Source organism: Carassius gibelio, chromosome A23, assembly GCF_023724105.1.
Source record: "Carassius gibelio isolate Cgi1373 ecotype wild population from Czech Republic chromosome A23, carGib1.2-hapl.c, whole genome shotgun sequence".
NCBI lineage: Eukaryota > Metazoa > Chordata > Actinopteri > Cypriniformes > Cyprinidae > Carassius > Carassius gibelio.
Genome location: NC_068393.1, coordinates 13,652,954 through 13,671,079, shown reverse-complemented (window position 1 = coordinate 13,671,079; position 18,126 = coordinate 13,652,954). Strand labels below are relative to the sequence as shown.

The 18,126-nt window shown below is 35.9% G+C and overlaps 1 protein-coding gene across 1 annotated transcript in view; it reads left to right on the top strand.

Annotated features, from left to right (window-relative positions):
• Positions 1-17,511, top strand: part of LOC127945189 (ephrin type-B receptor 2) — a 47,938-nt gene extending 30,427 nt beyond the window's left edge. Inside the window, exons 4-16 of the mRNA XM_052541805.1 lie at positions 2,127-2,282; positions 3,820-4,155; positions 8,217-8,341; positions 8,858-9,020; positions 10,001-10,109; positions 10,223-10,287; positions 11,026-11,148; positions 11,421-11,668; positions 12,242-12,457; positions 12,556-12,705; positions 12,937-13,130; positions 15,091-15,246; positions 15,430-17,511. Coding sequence (XP_052397765.1) covers positions 2,127-2,282; positions 3,820-4,155; positions 8,217-8,341; positions 8,858-9,020; positions 10,001-10,109; positions 10,223-10,287; positions 11,026-11,148; positions 11,421-11,668; positions 12,242-12,457; positions 12,556-12,705; positions 12,937-13,130; positions 15,091-15,246; positions 15,430-15,538 — 2,150 coding nt within the window. The 3' untranslated portion in view covers positions 15,539-17,511. The remainder of the gene's footprint in view (positions 1-2,126; positions 2,283-3,819; positions 4,156-8,216; positions 8,342-8,857; positions 9,021-10,000; positions 10,110-10,222; positions 10,288-11,025; positions 11,149-11,420; positions 11,669-12,241; positions 12,458-12,555; positions 12,706-12,936; positions 13,131-15,090; positions 15,247-15,429) is intronic.
• The last annotated feature ends 615 nt before the right edge of the window (positions 17,512-18,126 follow it).

The window sequence follows — 18,126 nt, the reverse complement described above, 5'->3', positions numbered from 1 at the left end:
TTTGGGGGCCCTCTATTTCCTGATCCGACAGTTAAAATGTCATTCTGTTTCTAAACTGTTTGCATTATCATGTAAACATCTATTTTGTTTTCTTTCAGTTTTTTTTTTTTTTTGCAAAGGCAGATTCATTATGAAGCTGATATCATAATCATAATCAACACCTAAATATCCAGTTCAGACTTTATAAAAAATTACGTTTTCACAAAGTAAGTCAATTCTTCATTTAAAAAAATATTCTGAATAGCACAAGCGCATTTGCATTTTGTTTTCAGTAAAACTAGACAGCAGGGGAAAACTGTGCTGTCTTTTTTAGTTTATTCCACCATTCGGCTCTTTGTATGCCAAACAAAAGATTATCAGTGCGAGACCAAGCTTCAGAACTGCACTGGAGGCCCATCAGAATGCATTATGAAGGCTTTCACTTCCTACATTTCCTTTTGATTCCAAACTAAAACATAAAGATGGCTGTTTTATAAGAAAATGTGCTTAATGTGGGGAGACATTAAAGAGAGGGATGATAATGTGCTCCAGACATTTACAGTATGTATGTGTGATGCATCTTAAAACAAACTCATTAAATCCATTCCCATATGAATGACCAGAGATGTATAAAGTACTAGAGACCCATACTTGAGTAAAAGTACAAGTGCTCTATCAAAAAAGTGACTTGAGTAGAAGTTGAAGTGCTCTTTAAACACCACACTTAAGTAGAAGTACTTAAGTATTCAACATTTTTTGTACTTAAGTATTGCAAGTAGTCTATTTTAAAATTTACTACTCAAGTACTGAAAGTAAAAGTAGAAGTATTGTGTTATGTAGCTATTAAAGAAAGTAGTCAAAAGTTTGAACATATTGTTTTTACTATTTCAAATGATTAACCTAAAGGACAATCACAATTCCTTTGACTGTAACTTCTTGTAAACAAAAAACGGTTACTAGGGTTAGTTAGCCCAATTTGCAAAATGATGTCATTAATAACTTACCCTCATGTTGTTTCAAACCCATAAGAATTTTTTGAAGCATCGAAAATACATTTTGGTCCAAAAATAGCAAAAACTACGACTTTATTCAGCATTGTCTTCTCTTCCGTGTCTGTTGTAAGACAGTTAAAAACAAAGCAGTTTGTGATATCTGGTTCGCGAACGAATCATTCGATGTAACCGGATCTTTTTGAAACAGTCCACCAAATCGAATTGAATCGTTTTAAACAGTTCGCGTCTCCAATACGCATTAATCCACAGATGAATTAAGATGTTAACTTGTTTAATGTGTCTGACACTCTCTCTGAGTTAAAACAAACCAATATCCCGGAGTAATTCATTGACTCAAACAGTACACTGACTGAACTGCTGTGAAGAGAGAACTGAAGATGAACACCGAGCCGAGCCAGATAACGACTCGTTCACGAGTCAAGAACCGTTTCTGTCAGACGCGTCTGATTCGTGAACCGATGAGCTGATGATACTGCGCATGTGTGATTTAGCGTGAAGCAAACCGACACACAGAGCGTCTGGACCGAACTGATTCTTTTGGTGATTGATTCTGAACTGATTCTGTGTTAATGTTATGAGCCCAGGTGCAGTAAACGCCAATGACGCCAGTGCATCGAGCGCAAAAGAATCGGTGAACTGTTTTCTTCGACTGGTTTATTGAATCGAACTGTCAGAAAGAACTAACCTTACTGGTCATCCGAGAACCGATGCAACCGGTTCTTGACTCGTGAACGAGTCATTATCTGGCTCGGCTCGGTGTTCATCTCTCTCTTCACAGCAGTTCAGTCAGCACGCGCAGTCTTCTTAATCGCTTGTTTCGCTCAATGATGTCTCATCTACAGTTCTGGCAGTGGTTTGTAATGGAATGATTCGTAACATTATTATAATTGTAACGAGTAACGATGCAGCACATAAAAAAAATATCGGAGTAAAAGTATTAAACTCAGCGAAAATATGTACCGAAGTAAAAGTGGAAGTAGGAGAAAAAAATAATACTCCAGTAAAGTACAGATACCGCCTTTTAGTACTTAAGTACAGTAGTGAAGTAGTTCTACTTCGTTACTATACATCTCTGTGAATGACTTGTTCTGATTTACCATTGACAGTAGTTTGACTCCGCTTTTCTTAATGCAGCATGTCCATCTGGGTCCTTCAAAGCATCTCAAGGGGACCAGCAATGTCTCCAGTGTCCCATCAACAGTCGCACCACCAATGAGGGTGCAACCAACTGTGTGTGCCGCAGTGGACACTACCATGCAGACTCTGACCCTCTACAGATGCCCTGTACCAGTATGTCATTCTCTTATGTCTCTTATGCTATTTTATGTAATTTATGGTGGTTTAGACTCTCTTTTTTGAAAATAAGACTTGCTTTGGTGTGGTCCATACAAACACCTAAAACACTTACACTATCGTCAAAACAGTCAGAAATAATATTTTCTCAGTACAGAGGGCAAGAAATAAGGATGCATGATGTTCCATGTTAGTTATCAGCTGATATTAGTAGTTAAAAAAAAAAAAACGGAGTATTTGTCGATAATTAGAATTCCATTTCTCTGCTAATATGTAATTGTGCAGCTTATTTACTATATTTTTGTGTTTAGCTTACCTTTGCCATCATCTAACACTCAAAGTTAATCTTAAAAAAAATAATAACTAAATTGTAAATCTCAAAATGTTTATAATTTTTCATACGGTATGTTGTGATTCAACTGTAACTTTTTTTTTTTTTTTACATAAAAGAATAGAATTTTAATTTCCAAAATGTGGTGATTTTAGTATATAACTTGAAAATAAATTTTATTCTTTGTTCATTATTATTATTATTATTATTATTATTATTATTATTATTATTATTATTATTATTATTATTTAATAATGCAAATTTTTACTTGTGCTGTCAGTCGATTTAAACAATTACTTAATTAAACACACATTGTTTTCTGAAATTAATTGAAGATCTTAAAATCTGGTTCAAATCAAAAGAAGTCGTCTGTCAGTCAGACGGCCCTTGGTTACTGAATTAAGTTGATACTGGAAAAGACTGTTGCAGTAAACTGCTTTAATTTAGTATCAGCTTAGTTCAGCACTGGAGATTCATGATGTACATACTTTAGCATGTAGGCAGTCTTTTCCTTTTTACATGGGGTCGCCTTTTTAGAGTTCCAGTTAAAATGAGTGTAACCCTGAACATTCATTCATTGCTTTAACTCAGTGAGCAGCGAGATTGGCCCGATGAGATTTGCATAATGCTCTGTTCTTTTGGGAGGGTGGTCCTGTGTAGTACTCCACGCTGTCAGTAATCTGAACTGCTGCACTGGGTCCAGAATAGAGGGAGGAGAACATTCTACCCTTTCACTCTTGTTTTACATTACAATGAACCACTTCTCTTTTCATCTCTTGTCATTACCCATTAGGAAATTATTACTTTAATGTGGCTTGTTAGAAAGCGGAGATTACTTTGATCCAGTTTCTTTTTAAAAGAACGGTGATAATAGACTAATGAATAAGTGAAAATCAGATCATAAAGACACAAGACAAAGCAGTTAGAACGTGCTCAAGTGAGCAGGGCAGCAGAGCCAAGGGCCGATGCACGTAAAGTTACTTAACATCACATAGCCCTAAATTAGGGATAATTTAGGTGGCCTGTTATTGTGACTTGATGATGAGATTAAATTTGATGACTAATTCAAAGGGTTCACATACTTTTTCTTGCAACCTTACACCATTTAATCCAAGAATCTATTCCTAGGCTGGTTTTAATTAAACTCCTGTCTCGATAAGACATGGACTTGCTGATGAAGCAGTGTGGTTTAACTCTCCACAGCGGTTCCGTCTGCACCCCAGAGAGTGATTTCTAGCGTGAACGAGACTTCCCTGCGGCTGGAGTGGGATCCACCAAAAGAGAGCGGAGGCCGGGAGGACGTGGTCTACAACATCATCTGCAAGAGCTGTGGTTCTGGGAGAGGGGCCTGCACACGCTGCGGTGACAATGTGCAGTTCGTGCCCCGCCAACTGGGCCTGACCGATCCCCGGGTCTATGTCAGTGACCTGCTGGCCCACACGCAGTACACCTTTGAGATTCAGGCTGTGAATGGAGTGTCTGACCAGAGTCCTTTCTCACCTCAGTTCACCGCTGTCAACATCACCACAAACCAGGCCGGTAAGACAATAGTAAACATCGCAGTGGATGTTCATAGTCAAAATATTAATAATACATAAATAGTATATATGTATGAAATATATACAAAACAACAGATTTCATATATTATAATATAATAGTATAATATATTTTTTCATATTATAGAATATATTTTAGAGTTTATTTCATATTATATTGTTATGTTATTATACTATATATATTATATATTTATTTATATTATTAAAATTAATAATATACGTGTGTGTGTGTTTTTGTTTATTTTTTAATTTAAATTTTTTTTTTATATATGGAATTGATCTGGTAACTACAGGTGCTGGTCATATACTTAAAATATCAACACCTGTAAAGCCTTTACATGGTGTCTCAGTCTAGTTCTGTAGGCTACACAATCATGTGGAAGACTGCAGACTTGACAGTTGTCCAAAAGACGACCATTGACACCTTGTACAAGGACGGCAAGACACAAAAGGCCACCTAAGAAATGTGTCTAATTATAGCCAGTTGATGCCACTGTTCATGTTCCCAAGGTTTTTTTTCCGCAACAGAAAGGTGCTTTGAGTTTTATAGGACACTATCATGAAAGTGATGTGTTTGCATCTTTTTATCTTCACCTGATCAGATTTCTCCTGTTCCCTCAATTTTTATCTGAGAACTGAAAGCTAGTCCACAACACTCGTCATATTGCTTTGTACAGGGATTTTAAATGCCAGTCAAAAAGAGACAGTTCAAAAGGAACATAATAGTGTTTAATAGAGCATTTTAATGAGAGCCGTGCCCCCGGCTGTGCAGCAGTGAACTCGCTGGCCCTATCACTGGAGGCTGGGGCTCCACCGGTGTGCCTGTCAGTACACATTACCGCTTCACTTCGGCCATTAAAAGACAAAAATCCACCTCACACCATCCATAACACAAAAAAAAAAAAAACACAGAGAGAGGGACAATACCAGGACCGGCTGCTCAGCCAGAATCCAAGCCTGAGCTCAACGGCTATGGGTTTACACAACACTCAGGGATTGAGTTATTTATTAATAATGTTGCTCTGAGAAACTTGATAATGTTTTTTATAAAATATATGGTGTGTGTATCAAATAAATAAAAACAGTGTAAGAAAATGTGTTATTATTATTATGAAAAATTGGATATTAAGCCTCAGGGAAGGAATTTCGAGAGTAAAAAAATAAATAAGCATATTTCTTAATATCATAAGAACCTAAAAGGCCTAAGAACCTTTAAAAACCTTAGGCCTATAGGTATTCCCATTAATGTTTTCAAGTCTTTAATACTTTGTTTTAAGCTGCGATCAACTAGGAAATTAATTTGCTACAGTGGAAATTCGCGTGAAAAAAAAGAAAGATTCTGAGATCCATACTCGAAATACTCGTAATCTGTTCCTTTTATTCTCATCCAGAATACCGCAAGGACATATGAATTAATGTTTTTCACTGAGAGAGTACTACTTGTATTTCTCATAAATTGCAGTCAAAGAGCCGCGGAATAGTGAAGTACCAATTACTGTAGACTCTTTGGAAAACCGATCACTTCATCAAACCAAAAGAACTTATTCTCATATATAATGACTTGCTGTATTTTATGGACGCATACCTGTGGTGGATTCTCTCCAGATATTTTGGGAGCTGCATTTCTTTGAAAACACTGTTAAGAAAAAAAACATGGCTGCTTAGAATAAACAAAATCCAAATGCTAATAGCATTTTTTGTTGTTGTTTTGTTGTTGCCATTCTGTTCCATGAGTTTTATAAACACTACCATTAAAAAAAAACAATATATATATATATATTTATATTATGCAACACATCTTTTTTCAACATTAATGATAATAAGAAATGTTTCTTGAGCACTAAAGCATATTAGAATGATTTCTGAATGATCATGTGATACTAGTGCTGGTCACCATTCATTTTCCAGTGCTTGGGAAAAGAACAGCTTGAAGATTTCATGAAACTTCTGTTTTTTTTGTTGGTTTTTTTTCGTCAAAGAAAGTAAGTCTTACAGGTTTCATATGTCATGAAGTAAATGATGGATGATTATGACTTTGGCTTGTCTGTAATAAGTTCCCAGAGTGTAGTCCTGTCATCAACAATAATTTATGGGGGTTAAAAAGTTGCATGCGCCTGAAGAATTGAATTTTGTCATTGTTTGAAATGGTTCGTCTTCCTATTTGGAGAGTTAGTCTAATCACATCTGTCTTTCCTAGTGTTGTTTGGAGGAATCTCTCCAACATACACAACGGCACGCTCAACTCCTCAACAGTCCCATCCTCCTCACACACCATCCCATCATTCAGTGCAGTAAATCAAGACACAGGGCCTGTTCTGCCCATCGAAACTAGTGCATGGAAAAACACTTAATCATAGCTCAGGATCGAAGTTTACAGAGAAACCAAATAGCACAAGACAGATTTTTCTCACAACATTGTGCGTTTAATATTCCTGAGCTCTGATCAGCAACAGAGAAAGTATAATAACCCGAGGCCTTGAACTCTCTGAGCGATCAACCATCAACTTTATGCCAACTATAAATACAATGTATAAAACATCTTAAAACAGCCCTAATTATACAGAGATGGCACACGTGAAAGCATATCAGTGTCATTTATTTGACCAGTTTATTTAGAAAAATATTAAAATGGTCTTAAAATGCTCAGATATTATCTTACCTATTATATTTTATCATGCATGTCTAGGGAATCAGTACTTGGCATATAAACCGAATCGGTTTCCTCCCCACAAACCCAAGCAAGCATGCCAGGAGCATATACTCTGCCACCCGCTGCTCCAGCTGAACCCTGTTCAAGGCATCGATTGGCTTTAAGGCACTGTGATTTGTTTGATCTTTAAACCATAAATGCAGTTTTACTAGCAGCGATAGTGTTTGCCAGCTTTCACGCTTGTCTTTTCGTTTCAAGCTTGTAAATGATAATGAAGTGTTACATGGGCTTCCAGAGTCTTTGTTTTAGTAGTCAGCCTGAAGCTGCAGTTGATATAATGGCTCCTCTATATCCAAAGCTGCACGGGTTCCAGAGAACTGAGTACAAGGCAGTGGGCAGTTAACATGGGAGCTCCACAACTATAGACATCATAGGTGACCTCTGTTGGAAATGCTGTTGTACTTTTGCAGTACTAAAACCAGTAATATTAAGGGGTGACCCCAAATAGGCGATGATTCGATGCTTTGATTCGAGGAGCCTGATTTGACTCAATCTCTAATTTCACATAGAACTACCGGTTTTCTCCCAATAATTTAATATACAGTCTAGTATTATAATTGCTGTAAATAAGAATCTGAAAAGGAAAAAAGCTGGATTTTTCAGGTAGGGTACAAGTAATTTCAAACAATTTCGGTCGGTTTATATATGTAGTGTATATTATTTATCTCTTATGAGATGCGTTTGGTTGAGTTGCGCTGCAGTAATGTATTTCTTCAGCATGCAGCACAAGCTGGACAAACAATGCATAATATTAATAACTATGGGACTGTCATATGCATAGCATTATAATGAGAACACTATTATAATAAAATGCTGTTAATTTTTTGAGTTTAGTTGCCGTGTTTCTAAGCGTTGTTGCATGAAGAATGCTTTCACAAAAGGAGTTCATTCAGAGTCAACAGTTGTGTTGATTAATATTTTTGTGAAAACTGATCATTTTCCAGGCCTCATTGATGAATAAAGAACAGAAGTGATTTGAAATCACCTTTTTTTTTTGTAACATTAGAACAGTATTTGCTGTCACTTAATGAATAAAAATATTAATTTGTTTATGGAACATACAAACGTGGGATTTTCATGATTCATTTTAATTTATTTATTAAGGATTATGCGATGTATTCATTTGAATGTTCTTAATAAAAAGAGGGGCATTGGCTTGGCTGAGATTCTGTGTTGTGATCTAAACTCATTCAGCGTTGAGAAGCTCTCTAATGTAATCCTTATTATGAATTAATTTCTCATGAAAAGATTCTTAGATGAATTCCCACACGTTATGTATCCAGCTATGTTTATTTCTCATTTAATTGTTACCTTTTTTATCACCCTCTCTACAGCTCCATCTGCTGTGTCAATCATGCATCAGGTCAGTCGAACCGTGGACAGCATCACACTGTCCTGGTCCCAGCCAGACCAGCCCAATGGGGTCATTTTGGACTATGAGCTGCAGTATTATGAGAAGGTAATAAATCATCAAATACAAACATACTGGAAATTGTCCAGCTATTCTCTCAAAAAATGAAGTTCAACTGAGGTGAACTTTAAAAAAATCTGTTTCAAAAAATATAATAATAATATTTTGGGATAAATGAATTATGCTCTTATACAAGCTTAAATTAAGATTAATTAAGAGTGGAATCTGAGCTCAGGCCACATTAAGTGCCTGTGATCCCTAAATGAAGTAACTTCAATGAAGAACTAAATTAAAAACACTACATGAATAACACTCTAATAAATTTCCAATGTGTCTGTGAAGTTCTGGATTTCTGTACATCCCGTTATGCTAATGAAATTGCTAATGTAGTACCAACAGAGTATATTAAGTAAACCTCCATTGTGCTAACTTTGATTAACTATGTGCAATGAAATGAAAGTTCACAAGTTGTTGCATTAGCATAATTTTAATTAACTAAATTGGTCAAGCAGCAAAACCAAAAGAATTGTTGTATGTGATTTTTGATCTTTGGTTCAAATCTAGAATACGGCAGAGTCGAACTCCTCTCTACTGCGGAGTCAGACGAATACAGCGGTTATCCGGGGCCTGAAGCAGGGGACCATCTACGTCTTCCAGGTGCGGGCCAGGACGGTGGCAGGCTTTGGACGTTTAAGTGGGAAGATGTACTTCCAAACAATGACTGAAGGTACTGGACTTTAACAAACGTTTGGCACTAGACATGTTGATTTTGCTTTTCTGCTTTCCCAATTAATAGTCAGATTATTTATTTACAAGTCAGGTGCCATAGTCTGGTTAAAAACCACTTTCCAGTCTCTGAAATAGCTTTAACCACAGTGTGTTGGACCACAATGTGAGATCTGTGTGTCAAGGGCAAAGCCAGAAACATGAGCAAATAGCCAAGCCATCGCAGCATGTTGCTTGTTCTTATACTAATCTGAGACGTGTAGCCTTGTTCACTTTGAACGAAAATGGAAACATTCGACAGAAGGGAACACTCTGCTACTTGGAAACGCATTTATTTGTGTTTAGCAGGCATTAGAATATTCTGTGGCATGTCTGGCAAAATCCAGAAAGTGACTGTTGACAAATTGTTATTAAAATGTCACACATGAAAAAAAGTGTTGACAGTCAATTGCTAAAGATGAGTCAACACCCTGTAAAGGTTTGTTAGCCAATCAGAATCAAGAATTTAACAAAACTGTGATATAAAATGTGGCAAATTTAGACAGTTTTCCGTGTACACTACCGATCAAAAGTTTGGGCTCAGTAAGAATGTTTTTTGGAAGATTCATTAAATTGATCAAAAGTGACAGTAGAGACATTTATGAACAGTCAAATCATTTAATGTTACAAATGATTTCCGTTTCAAATAAATGCTGTTCTTTTGAGCTTTCTATTCATGGCAGAACCCTGGGAAAAATATATCATGCTCCACAGAAATATTATGCAGCACTATTTTCAATATTGCTAATAGTATGAAATGTTATTACAAATAATAATAAATATTTCTTCAGCACTTAATTAGCATGTTAGAGTTAGGATCATGTTAGGACAGTATGCAAAGTGAATTTTTAATTGTATTAAAGTTAAATGTTAGATTTTTTTTTGTGATGAAAAATAACAAAAGCTGATCTGATTTTGTGTCTACCATGTACATATCTGAAGAGGAGTACAGCTCCAGCCTGCAGGAGAAGCTGCCCCTCATTATCGGTTCTGCTGTTGCTGGTGTTGTTTTTCTCATCGCTGTGGTTGTGCTCATTATCGTCTGTAACCGGTGAGTCTGTTGCTTACCATGATCTGGAATCGATTAAACAAAACTGAACAGATGTTTCAAAGTAGCCCCTTTTTTCTGACATTTTCCTTCTTCTCCTGTTGGGGTCTCATCAGGAGAGGCAGTGACAGGACAGAATCTGAATACACTGACAAGCTTCAACATTACACCAGCGGCCACAGTGAGTAAACCATTCAGTGGCTTTATAATATTTCATTTGTGCTTATAATATTTACTTCATCTTTTTAAACAAGGCTCAAGTCAATAAATGAAAACAGCAGAGCACATATCAACAACATTTTAACCACGGCACAAATTGACTTACAATTTGAAGATCTTTGCCACAAAATGACACGCTATGAACTTCAGTTTATTCAAATTGGTTCACGTGTCGATAAAATAAGGTAGTTGACCATAATTCGATTTTGCTTCATTTCCTCTTCCAAAAGTGCTGGCTTGTTTAGAATACTTTATTATTTAGTGTGCCATACAATTCTGTTTCATTGACGGGTGTTATAATGTTGACAGATAATTCAATAAGAAAAATCATTTACTGTAAATATACAACACTGATTCTTAAGATATGGGACAAAACGTAAGTTATAAATACAACTACAGTGTGTATATAAATATAAATATATATATATATATATGTGTGTGTGTAACTAAATACATGTATAATGAAATATAATGTAATATAACATAATATAATGCTTGTACATTTGTGTTATTTTGGAGATCTGATTTTTTTTTAGGGAAGATCTTCAAAACTTTAAAAAAATAGAAAAATTAATTTAAAATTTAATTAAAAAATTGGATTTTGTCTCACCCTGTCTTTTAAGAATCAACATTACACTATTATTACAGTATAGGCAATATATTTGGTGCATACACTGCAGCTCCTGTTTCTCTTTCCAAGTGGCTCCAGGAATGAAGATCTACATTGATCCTTTCACATATGAGGATCCCAATGAGGCGGTGCGCGAGTTCGCCAAAGAAATAGACGTGACCTGTGTGAAAATCGAGCAAGTCATTGGTGCAGGTAAATTTCACTGTTCACATAAATAAGGAATATTTGAATATGCATAGATTTAATGGCATAGAGTTCTGATTTGCAGTCTAACCAACATCTTGCAGATCATCTAGATTACATATAAGCAAATCGACCATTAATTAGAAAGCAGCTGAAATCTAGCAAAGCATACATTTACACCTTTGATTATTGTTAAAAAGTTTTAGTAAGCTGGGCTGGTAATTTAATTGTTTTCTTCTGAACTGGATCAATCAACTGGTCTAATAATTTAACCTTTTAAGGTGAGTTTGGAGAGGTATGTAGCGGTAATCTCAGGCTTCCTGGGAAGAGGGAGATTCTGGTGGCCATTAAGACTCTGAAATCAGGCTACACTGAGAAGCAGCGGCGGGACTTCCTGAGCGAAGCCAGCATCATGGGGCAGTTTGACCATCCCAACATCATCCACCTGGAAGGAGTGGTGACCAAGAGCACTCCAGTAATGATCATCACTGAATTCATGGAGAACGGATCACTGGACTCCTTTCTTCGGGTAAGCTTCACTGTTGCTGCACGAAAACAACAAAAGTAACATTGAAAGTGCACTTCAATTTTATAAGTTGTCTTTGACTTGCTGACACCTAGTGTCAAAAACATTTTTAGCTACCGATGCCATTTTAGAAATGCGCTGTTCACACAGTTTACCATCATTCAGTTGTTTAACAAGTGAAATAAATCAACATGCCCACTTCTTTTTACTTTTAATTGGGCTGCACGAGCCATATAATCATGGTTATTTGTAAAAAAAAAAAAAAAAACCTACAATAACAACACAACAGCTTTTTATTTCACAGTGCGTGATATCAATACTTGAGCTGCTTTAAACTGACCCAGGATCCCATTGGACAGGGCCCAGATGTGTCTGCTGAGACTGAAGTCCAGATGTTTAGCCACAAGATTTTGCCACAAGCTCACATAACAAAGATGTTTTGTTAGAAAGGCTGATATAAAAATGTTAGAAAAGCTTTTTTTTTCTTAATGTAGAGAGGAAACATATGTGTATCATTTGTCATCAGCACAAAATTGTATTATATTTTAATATATTTTATATATCTCTGGATCTTAGCAAAATGATGGCCAGTTCACTGTCATTCAGTTGGTTGGCATGCTGCGTGGCATTGCAGCTGGCATGAAATACCTCTGTGACATGAACTACGTACATCGTGATCTGGCTGCCCGCAACATCCTGGTTAACAGCAATCTAGTCTGCAAAGTGTCCGATTTCGGGCTTTCTCGCTTTCTGGAAGAGGACACATCAGATCCTACATACACAAGCGCCCTGGTGAGTGTCTGTCTAATGGGTTATATAGACTGTGGCTATCTGGCAGCATCTACTTCATGCTAATATAATATTTCTTATTAAATTCAATGTACACAAAGGGAGGGAAAATTCCAATACGATGGACTGCTCCCGAGGCCATTCAATACAGGAAGTTCACGTCCTCGAGTGATGTGTGGAGCTATGGGATCGTAATGTGGGAGGTCATGTCCTATGGAGAGCGACCATACTGGGACATGAGCAATCAAGATGTATGAATCAGTTCTTATATGATTGCATAGTCATATTGATGATTACAGATTCTGTTCTATTTTTCCATGAAGAGCTGAATAAGGATGTCCCCTAGTGGACGAACAGTGTCATTAAACACCACCTGAAAGTGCATACATGAACATGTGTATAACATTTTTATTGTTTTGTTAAATTGATGTATTTTTAAGTATAACATGTTTAATAAATAATTTATCTTCCTATTTATCTAGGTAATAAATGCAATCGAGCAGGATTATAGGTTACCTCCTCCTATGGACTGTCCAAATGCACTGCACCAACTAATGTTGGACTGCTGGCAGAAGGACCGAAACAACCGTCCGAAGTTCAATCAGATTGTTAACTCTCTGGATAAGATGATCCGTAATCCTGGCAGTCTGAAGGCCACCACTCCTCTCTCTTCAGGGTAAGAGATTTAATTCTGGGTCAACACGGACGAGAAGGGGCCAGCAAGCACTGAGCACTGAATTGTTTTCAGTTCAGTAGTCTGAACCGTATAATCGTAAAAAAAACGAATTGTTATTGCAAAAAATTTAAACAATCAATCTTATTAGAATTCAGTATTCTTACCACAGCCATTTGTCTGAACTTTATAATTAGAATGCAGGAAAATTTCCATCTAGTTTTAGTTTTTTAAGTTAAATTTGCTCAGTTTGAATCTGTATTTAATCATTTAATGTCAGTGTAAACAATTTTAAATATGTGATTGTTTGTCACAACACGGAAAAATTTTATTAATCCCCCTCCAAATTTGAATAAAAAACACCAAATAAATAAAATAAGGTATCAAAATCTTGAAAAATTACGCACTATTCTCTGCTCTCAAACGCTAGGGATGTGTGTCCGCTCTCTGCGCTTAAACCACGCCCACTGGCAAGAAAACCATCTCTCTCACCTGTCAAATACTGCTACAATCTGAATGGATTCGACCTCTGGCTGCTTAATTAGATTTACACTGCCATACATGTTTGGCAATATGTATTTACGTTACGAATGCATAGCTAGCTAGCAAGCTGTAGGCTGTAGTAATTTAACGCTAATGACAGTAACTCATGATTGAGCGGGTGAACCACTGATGCTAATGCGCTCTAGTTATTAGAGGGTTAGACGAGGCTCCAGTGTGTCATTGAGACAGATTTCAGCCCCGCCCAAAAAATCCTGAACACAAAAATGGTTAAAAACAGTTTAACGGTATTACTACGTAGTCTTTGTAAAGTGTTTTCAGCATACATTTCTAACATTTATAATGTGTATATAAGGTATTTAGAAAAATGTAAAGACTGAAGAGTAACAAAAATAGTTTATAGTTTATAGTAATCAAATGTTTCTTGAGCATCTAATCAGCATATTAGGGTGTACTCACACTATGCACGGTTGCCTTGAACCGAGCCCGAGCGCGATTATCCCTCCTCTCCACTCCGTCATGTATGAGGTACCGGAGAAAACCACTCTCGATAATATTCTGCCGAATAATTAATAATAATTAGTTTATCATTGATTTTCACTTGTATATATCAGCAAATTATTACGGAGACAGCTGAGGTTAATGAAATAATTTACAGTTTTACTCGCAAACTACACTTCCTGTTTATCAATAAGGTAAGAACGAGAGCCATTATAAACCTTAATCTTGTTGATTTAATTAAATTTACTGAAAGTGTAGCATAGTAGTAAATATGTTAATGATGGCACAGATCACTCTCACTAGTCAAACGAACCGTGCTGTGGGGGTCAAACACGTTCAGGCGCGGTTCAAAACAAGTAGTGTGAGTTCATCCTTAAGAAGGATTTCTTAAGGATCATGTGACACTGAAGACTGGAGTAATGATGCTGAAATTAAGTATTAAATTATATTAATTATATTTTTAATTGTATTAATATTTCTCAATATGACTGTTTTTACTGTATTTTTAATCAAATAAACGCGGCCTCAGTGAGCAAACTTTAGTTTGGTAGTGTATGATACAGTTTTTCCTTTTTAATTTATTCAGTTGGGTCAGATGGCAGGTTTTTTCTAGTTTAGCAGAATACACTTTTTTTTAAATTTTTTTTTAAGATAAGTTCACTTCCAGAATGAAATTTCTGTCATTATTTACGTACCCTCCACTTGCTCCAAACCTGTGTGAGTTTCTTTCTTCTGTTGAATGCAAGATAAGATATTTTGAAAGATGTTAGTATCCAAACAGTTGTTGGGCACCATTGACTTCCATATTTGGAAAAAAATTATATGCAATACAATGATTCCCATCAACTGTTCAGATACTAACATTTTTCAAAAAATCTTTTGTTCAACAGAAGAAAGAAACTCATGATACACATGATATAATTCTCATCCGAGTGAAGTTGATTCTGGGGCTGTTTTGCAGCGTACATCTACCTCTGCTGGACCGCAGCACACCAGACTTCTCCAGCTTCAGCACAGTGGACGAATGGCTGGATGCCATCAAAATGGGCCAGTACAAGGAGAACTTTGCCAACGAAGACCTCACTACCTTTGAAGCCGTGTCTCAGATGAATATGGAGTAGGTTTTCGCTATCTTCTATATAGCTCAACATATTCACATCAGTCATTTTCATTCAGTTCCAGCTTTAGCCACCAGGAACCTATTACTGTAAATTTGATAGATAGTCTTGTCTGCTTAGATCTTTCTTTTACTGTGACATTATGCAGTTGCTTCTCTCACACCCTCTTTCTGTGCTAACAGTGACATTCTGAAGGTGGGAGTCACATTAGCAGGCCACCAGAAGAAGATTTTCAACAGTGTGCAGATGATGCGAGCCCAAATGAACCAGATCCAGTCAGTGGAGGTTTGAGTGGAGGATGGGAGCAGTCTGTGCACACCAGACCCCTGTGGACCTCCAGAGCCCAGCAGTTGTCACTTTCTCTAGGGATGATCAAGAGCAGATCCCCACAAGACCACTATGGTCTCGATACTGCACCAGCACACTGAAGGCAACCTGTAGTCTTTGCAATGGCCAAATGAATCCTTTAAATTGGCTGCATTTAAATGCAAATTTATATTCCAGTATTATCTCTGGCTTTGCAGTGTATCTGATAAACCACATAAAAACCTCTCATGTCTTTTGGAATTTTAGGCAATCTGTCATTTAATAGACAATTAAAAATACATTTATAATTTAAGGTGGCCACTTTGTCAAATATACCATTTGCATAAAAAATTATAGTCTTTTGTATGTAAATCCCTGGCTCTAAGCAGCTTTCTCTATTGTTACATCCTGAAATGTGCTAAATCACCTGCCAGGTAACTATTTTTGCTCAAGTATTTCTAAGCATTTTCTAGGTCCATTGAAAAGCATTTATAAAGTGCAGCCATTATACTATTAAAATTCAAATATTAGAAGAATATCTCACAGTTCACAGAATTAGAATAAAATGGAGTCACTTTTATCATGATATGTTATATTGGGTATAAATGTATTCAGAGCGTTTCCATGTGCAGAATAAAAGGGTTGCAAAGCTTGTTCAACCATGTAAATGTAGCCACCATCACAAATTATCTTATAAAGATGATAATTATTATTCCGGGCAAATGCATTAAATGAGAAATAATCCGATTTTGATTATATAGCCCCTTTACTCTTTAATATGATTTGGCCATATTCACCAGAAATGCGTTGGAAAATTTAACATTTAAAAACATTGTCTCAGTGTGCATCTGAAAAGGACTATGGACTAATAGCAAGAAAAAAAGGAGAAGCAATTATACATGTGTGATGCTCATGTATGATGAGGAATGATCCATTTGATGGATCTTGTGCTGGCAGAATATGCCAATATGAGGACTGTTGTTAAAATTACAACTATGTGAATAGTAGGTAAAGCAACCAGTACTGGTTCAGTCTGTTTTGTTTTTTTACAAAGAAATGTGATGAATATTTTTTTTATTTTCTTGATGAGTTTTATTTATTTGTTTTATGCTTTGTAACACCATTACTTTGCAATTATCCATATAACCATGCACCAGTGTTGTACTACAGATGTTCTTGTCACATATCAGAAGCATTTCATGTGCTGATTTCCTCACAGAGCCTGCCGACTTTTATAGAGTGTGCATGCCGGTTTTTATTTGATGTTTACTTTCTATCCCAATAGTATGTGTCCCTTAGTCTTAATTTTTCATGTTTAGAAAAATATTTGACAATTTCTTATACTTATGTATATGTATACATATATAATTATGTGTGTGCATATATACAGTACATGCTGACACTTTACAATTAGGGTACAATTTGTTTTAAAGGCACTAATCCCACCTTTTTTTTTGTTGTAAGAATTGTTAGAAGTTTGACAAACTATTATCTAACAAGATTAGCTTGAAAGTAGCTAGATTTTGAACTCTTCTTAATGATCCCGTCTTTCCCTTGAATTTTGTATTTGGCCGGTCCCACTTTTATTTTCAGGCCTTATTTTGTATCCTATTTGCGGTCCACATGAAATAGTTATTGGCACCAATGAAGCGCTTCACATACAAAAAGCTGCTTATGAAATTGAAGAATGAGATGAAAAGAGAACAGACCTTTGGGAGACCTAAAGACATATTACAAAAGACTTTTAAGTCTGCTTTAATTGAAAGGTGTGTTTTATAATAATTATGAATTTTAACATCGATATTCTTCCTTACTGTTATAGTTTTGTGCAGTTTATCTGAATTTTAGTGCCGTGGCAAAGGTTATTTGACAGTTTGAGCCTGGATTAAGTGAAAAGACTTCACTGGCCGTGCCTGGACAATTTGTTTTAATATATATATATATATAATATATATATATATATATATATATATATATATATATATATATATATATATATATATATATATATATATAAACTATATGTATAATATCTTTGACATGTTTTACACAAACTTCATGACATATTCAGCATTATTGTAAAGTACTTTGCGAAATACATGCTTGCTTGTTTGTTGTTTTCAGTAAATACAGTGTTGGTTAATAAGCAGTTACAGTTCTAGTCTGTTGCTCTTCCTGGAGCACAGCACATTTGTAACCCAAAATAGTTGTTGAGTTGACACTGTGACAACGTCTCTCTAAAGTGAAAGTGCTTCCTATCAACTTGTCACCTGGTCTTCCATGTCTAAACACTTTACACATGTATAAAAAAATACTCTTGTTCACTTTCTTAGTACGTCTGAATCTCACATATTTTTGTTTTAATCACTCTCTCAGCACTAAAATCTCTTACTGACTTTCGCTTGTTTTCCTTGTAGGCATACTGACTTTTAATGGGAGCCAGGCTGCTGTGTCCTTTGTAAAGCTTTGCCTGACAAACTCATAACCGTTAATGACTATGTGCTGCAATATTTAGGTAAATTTTTCCCATATCTATATTCCATGCTTTCAATTTACATTTAATACATACATTT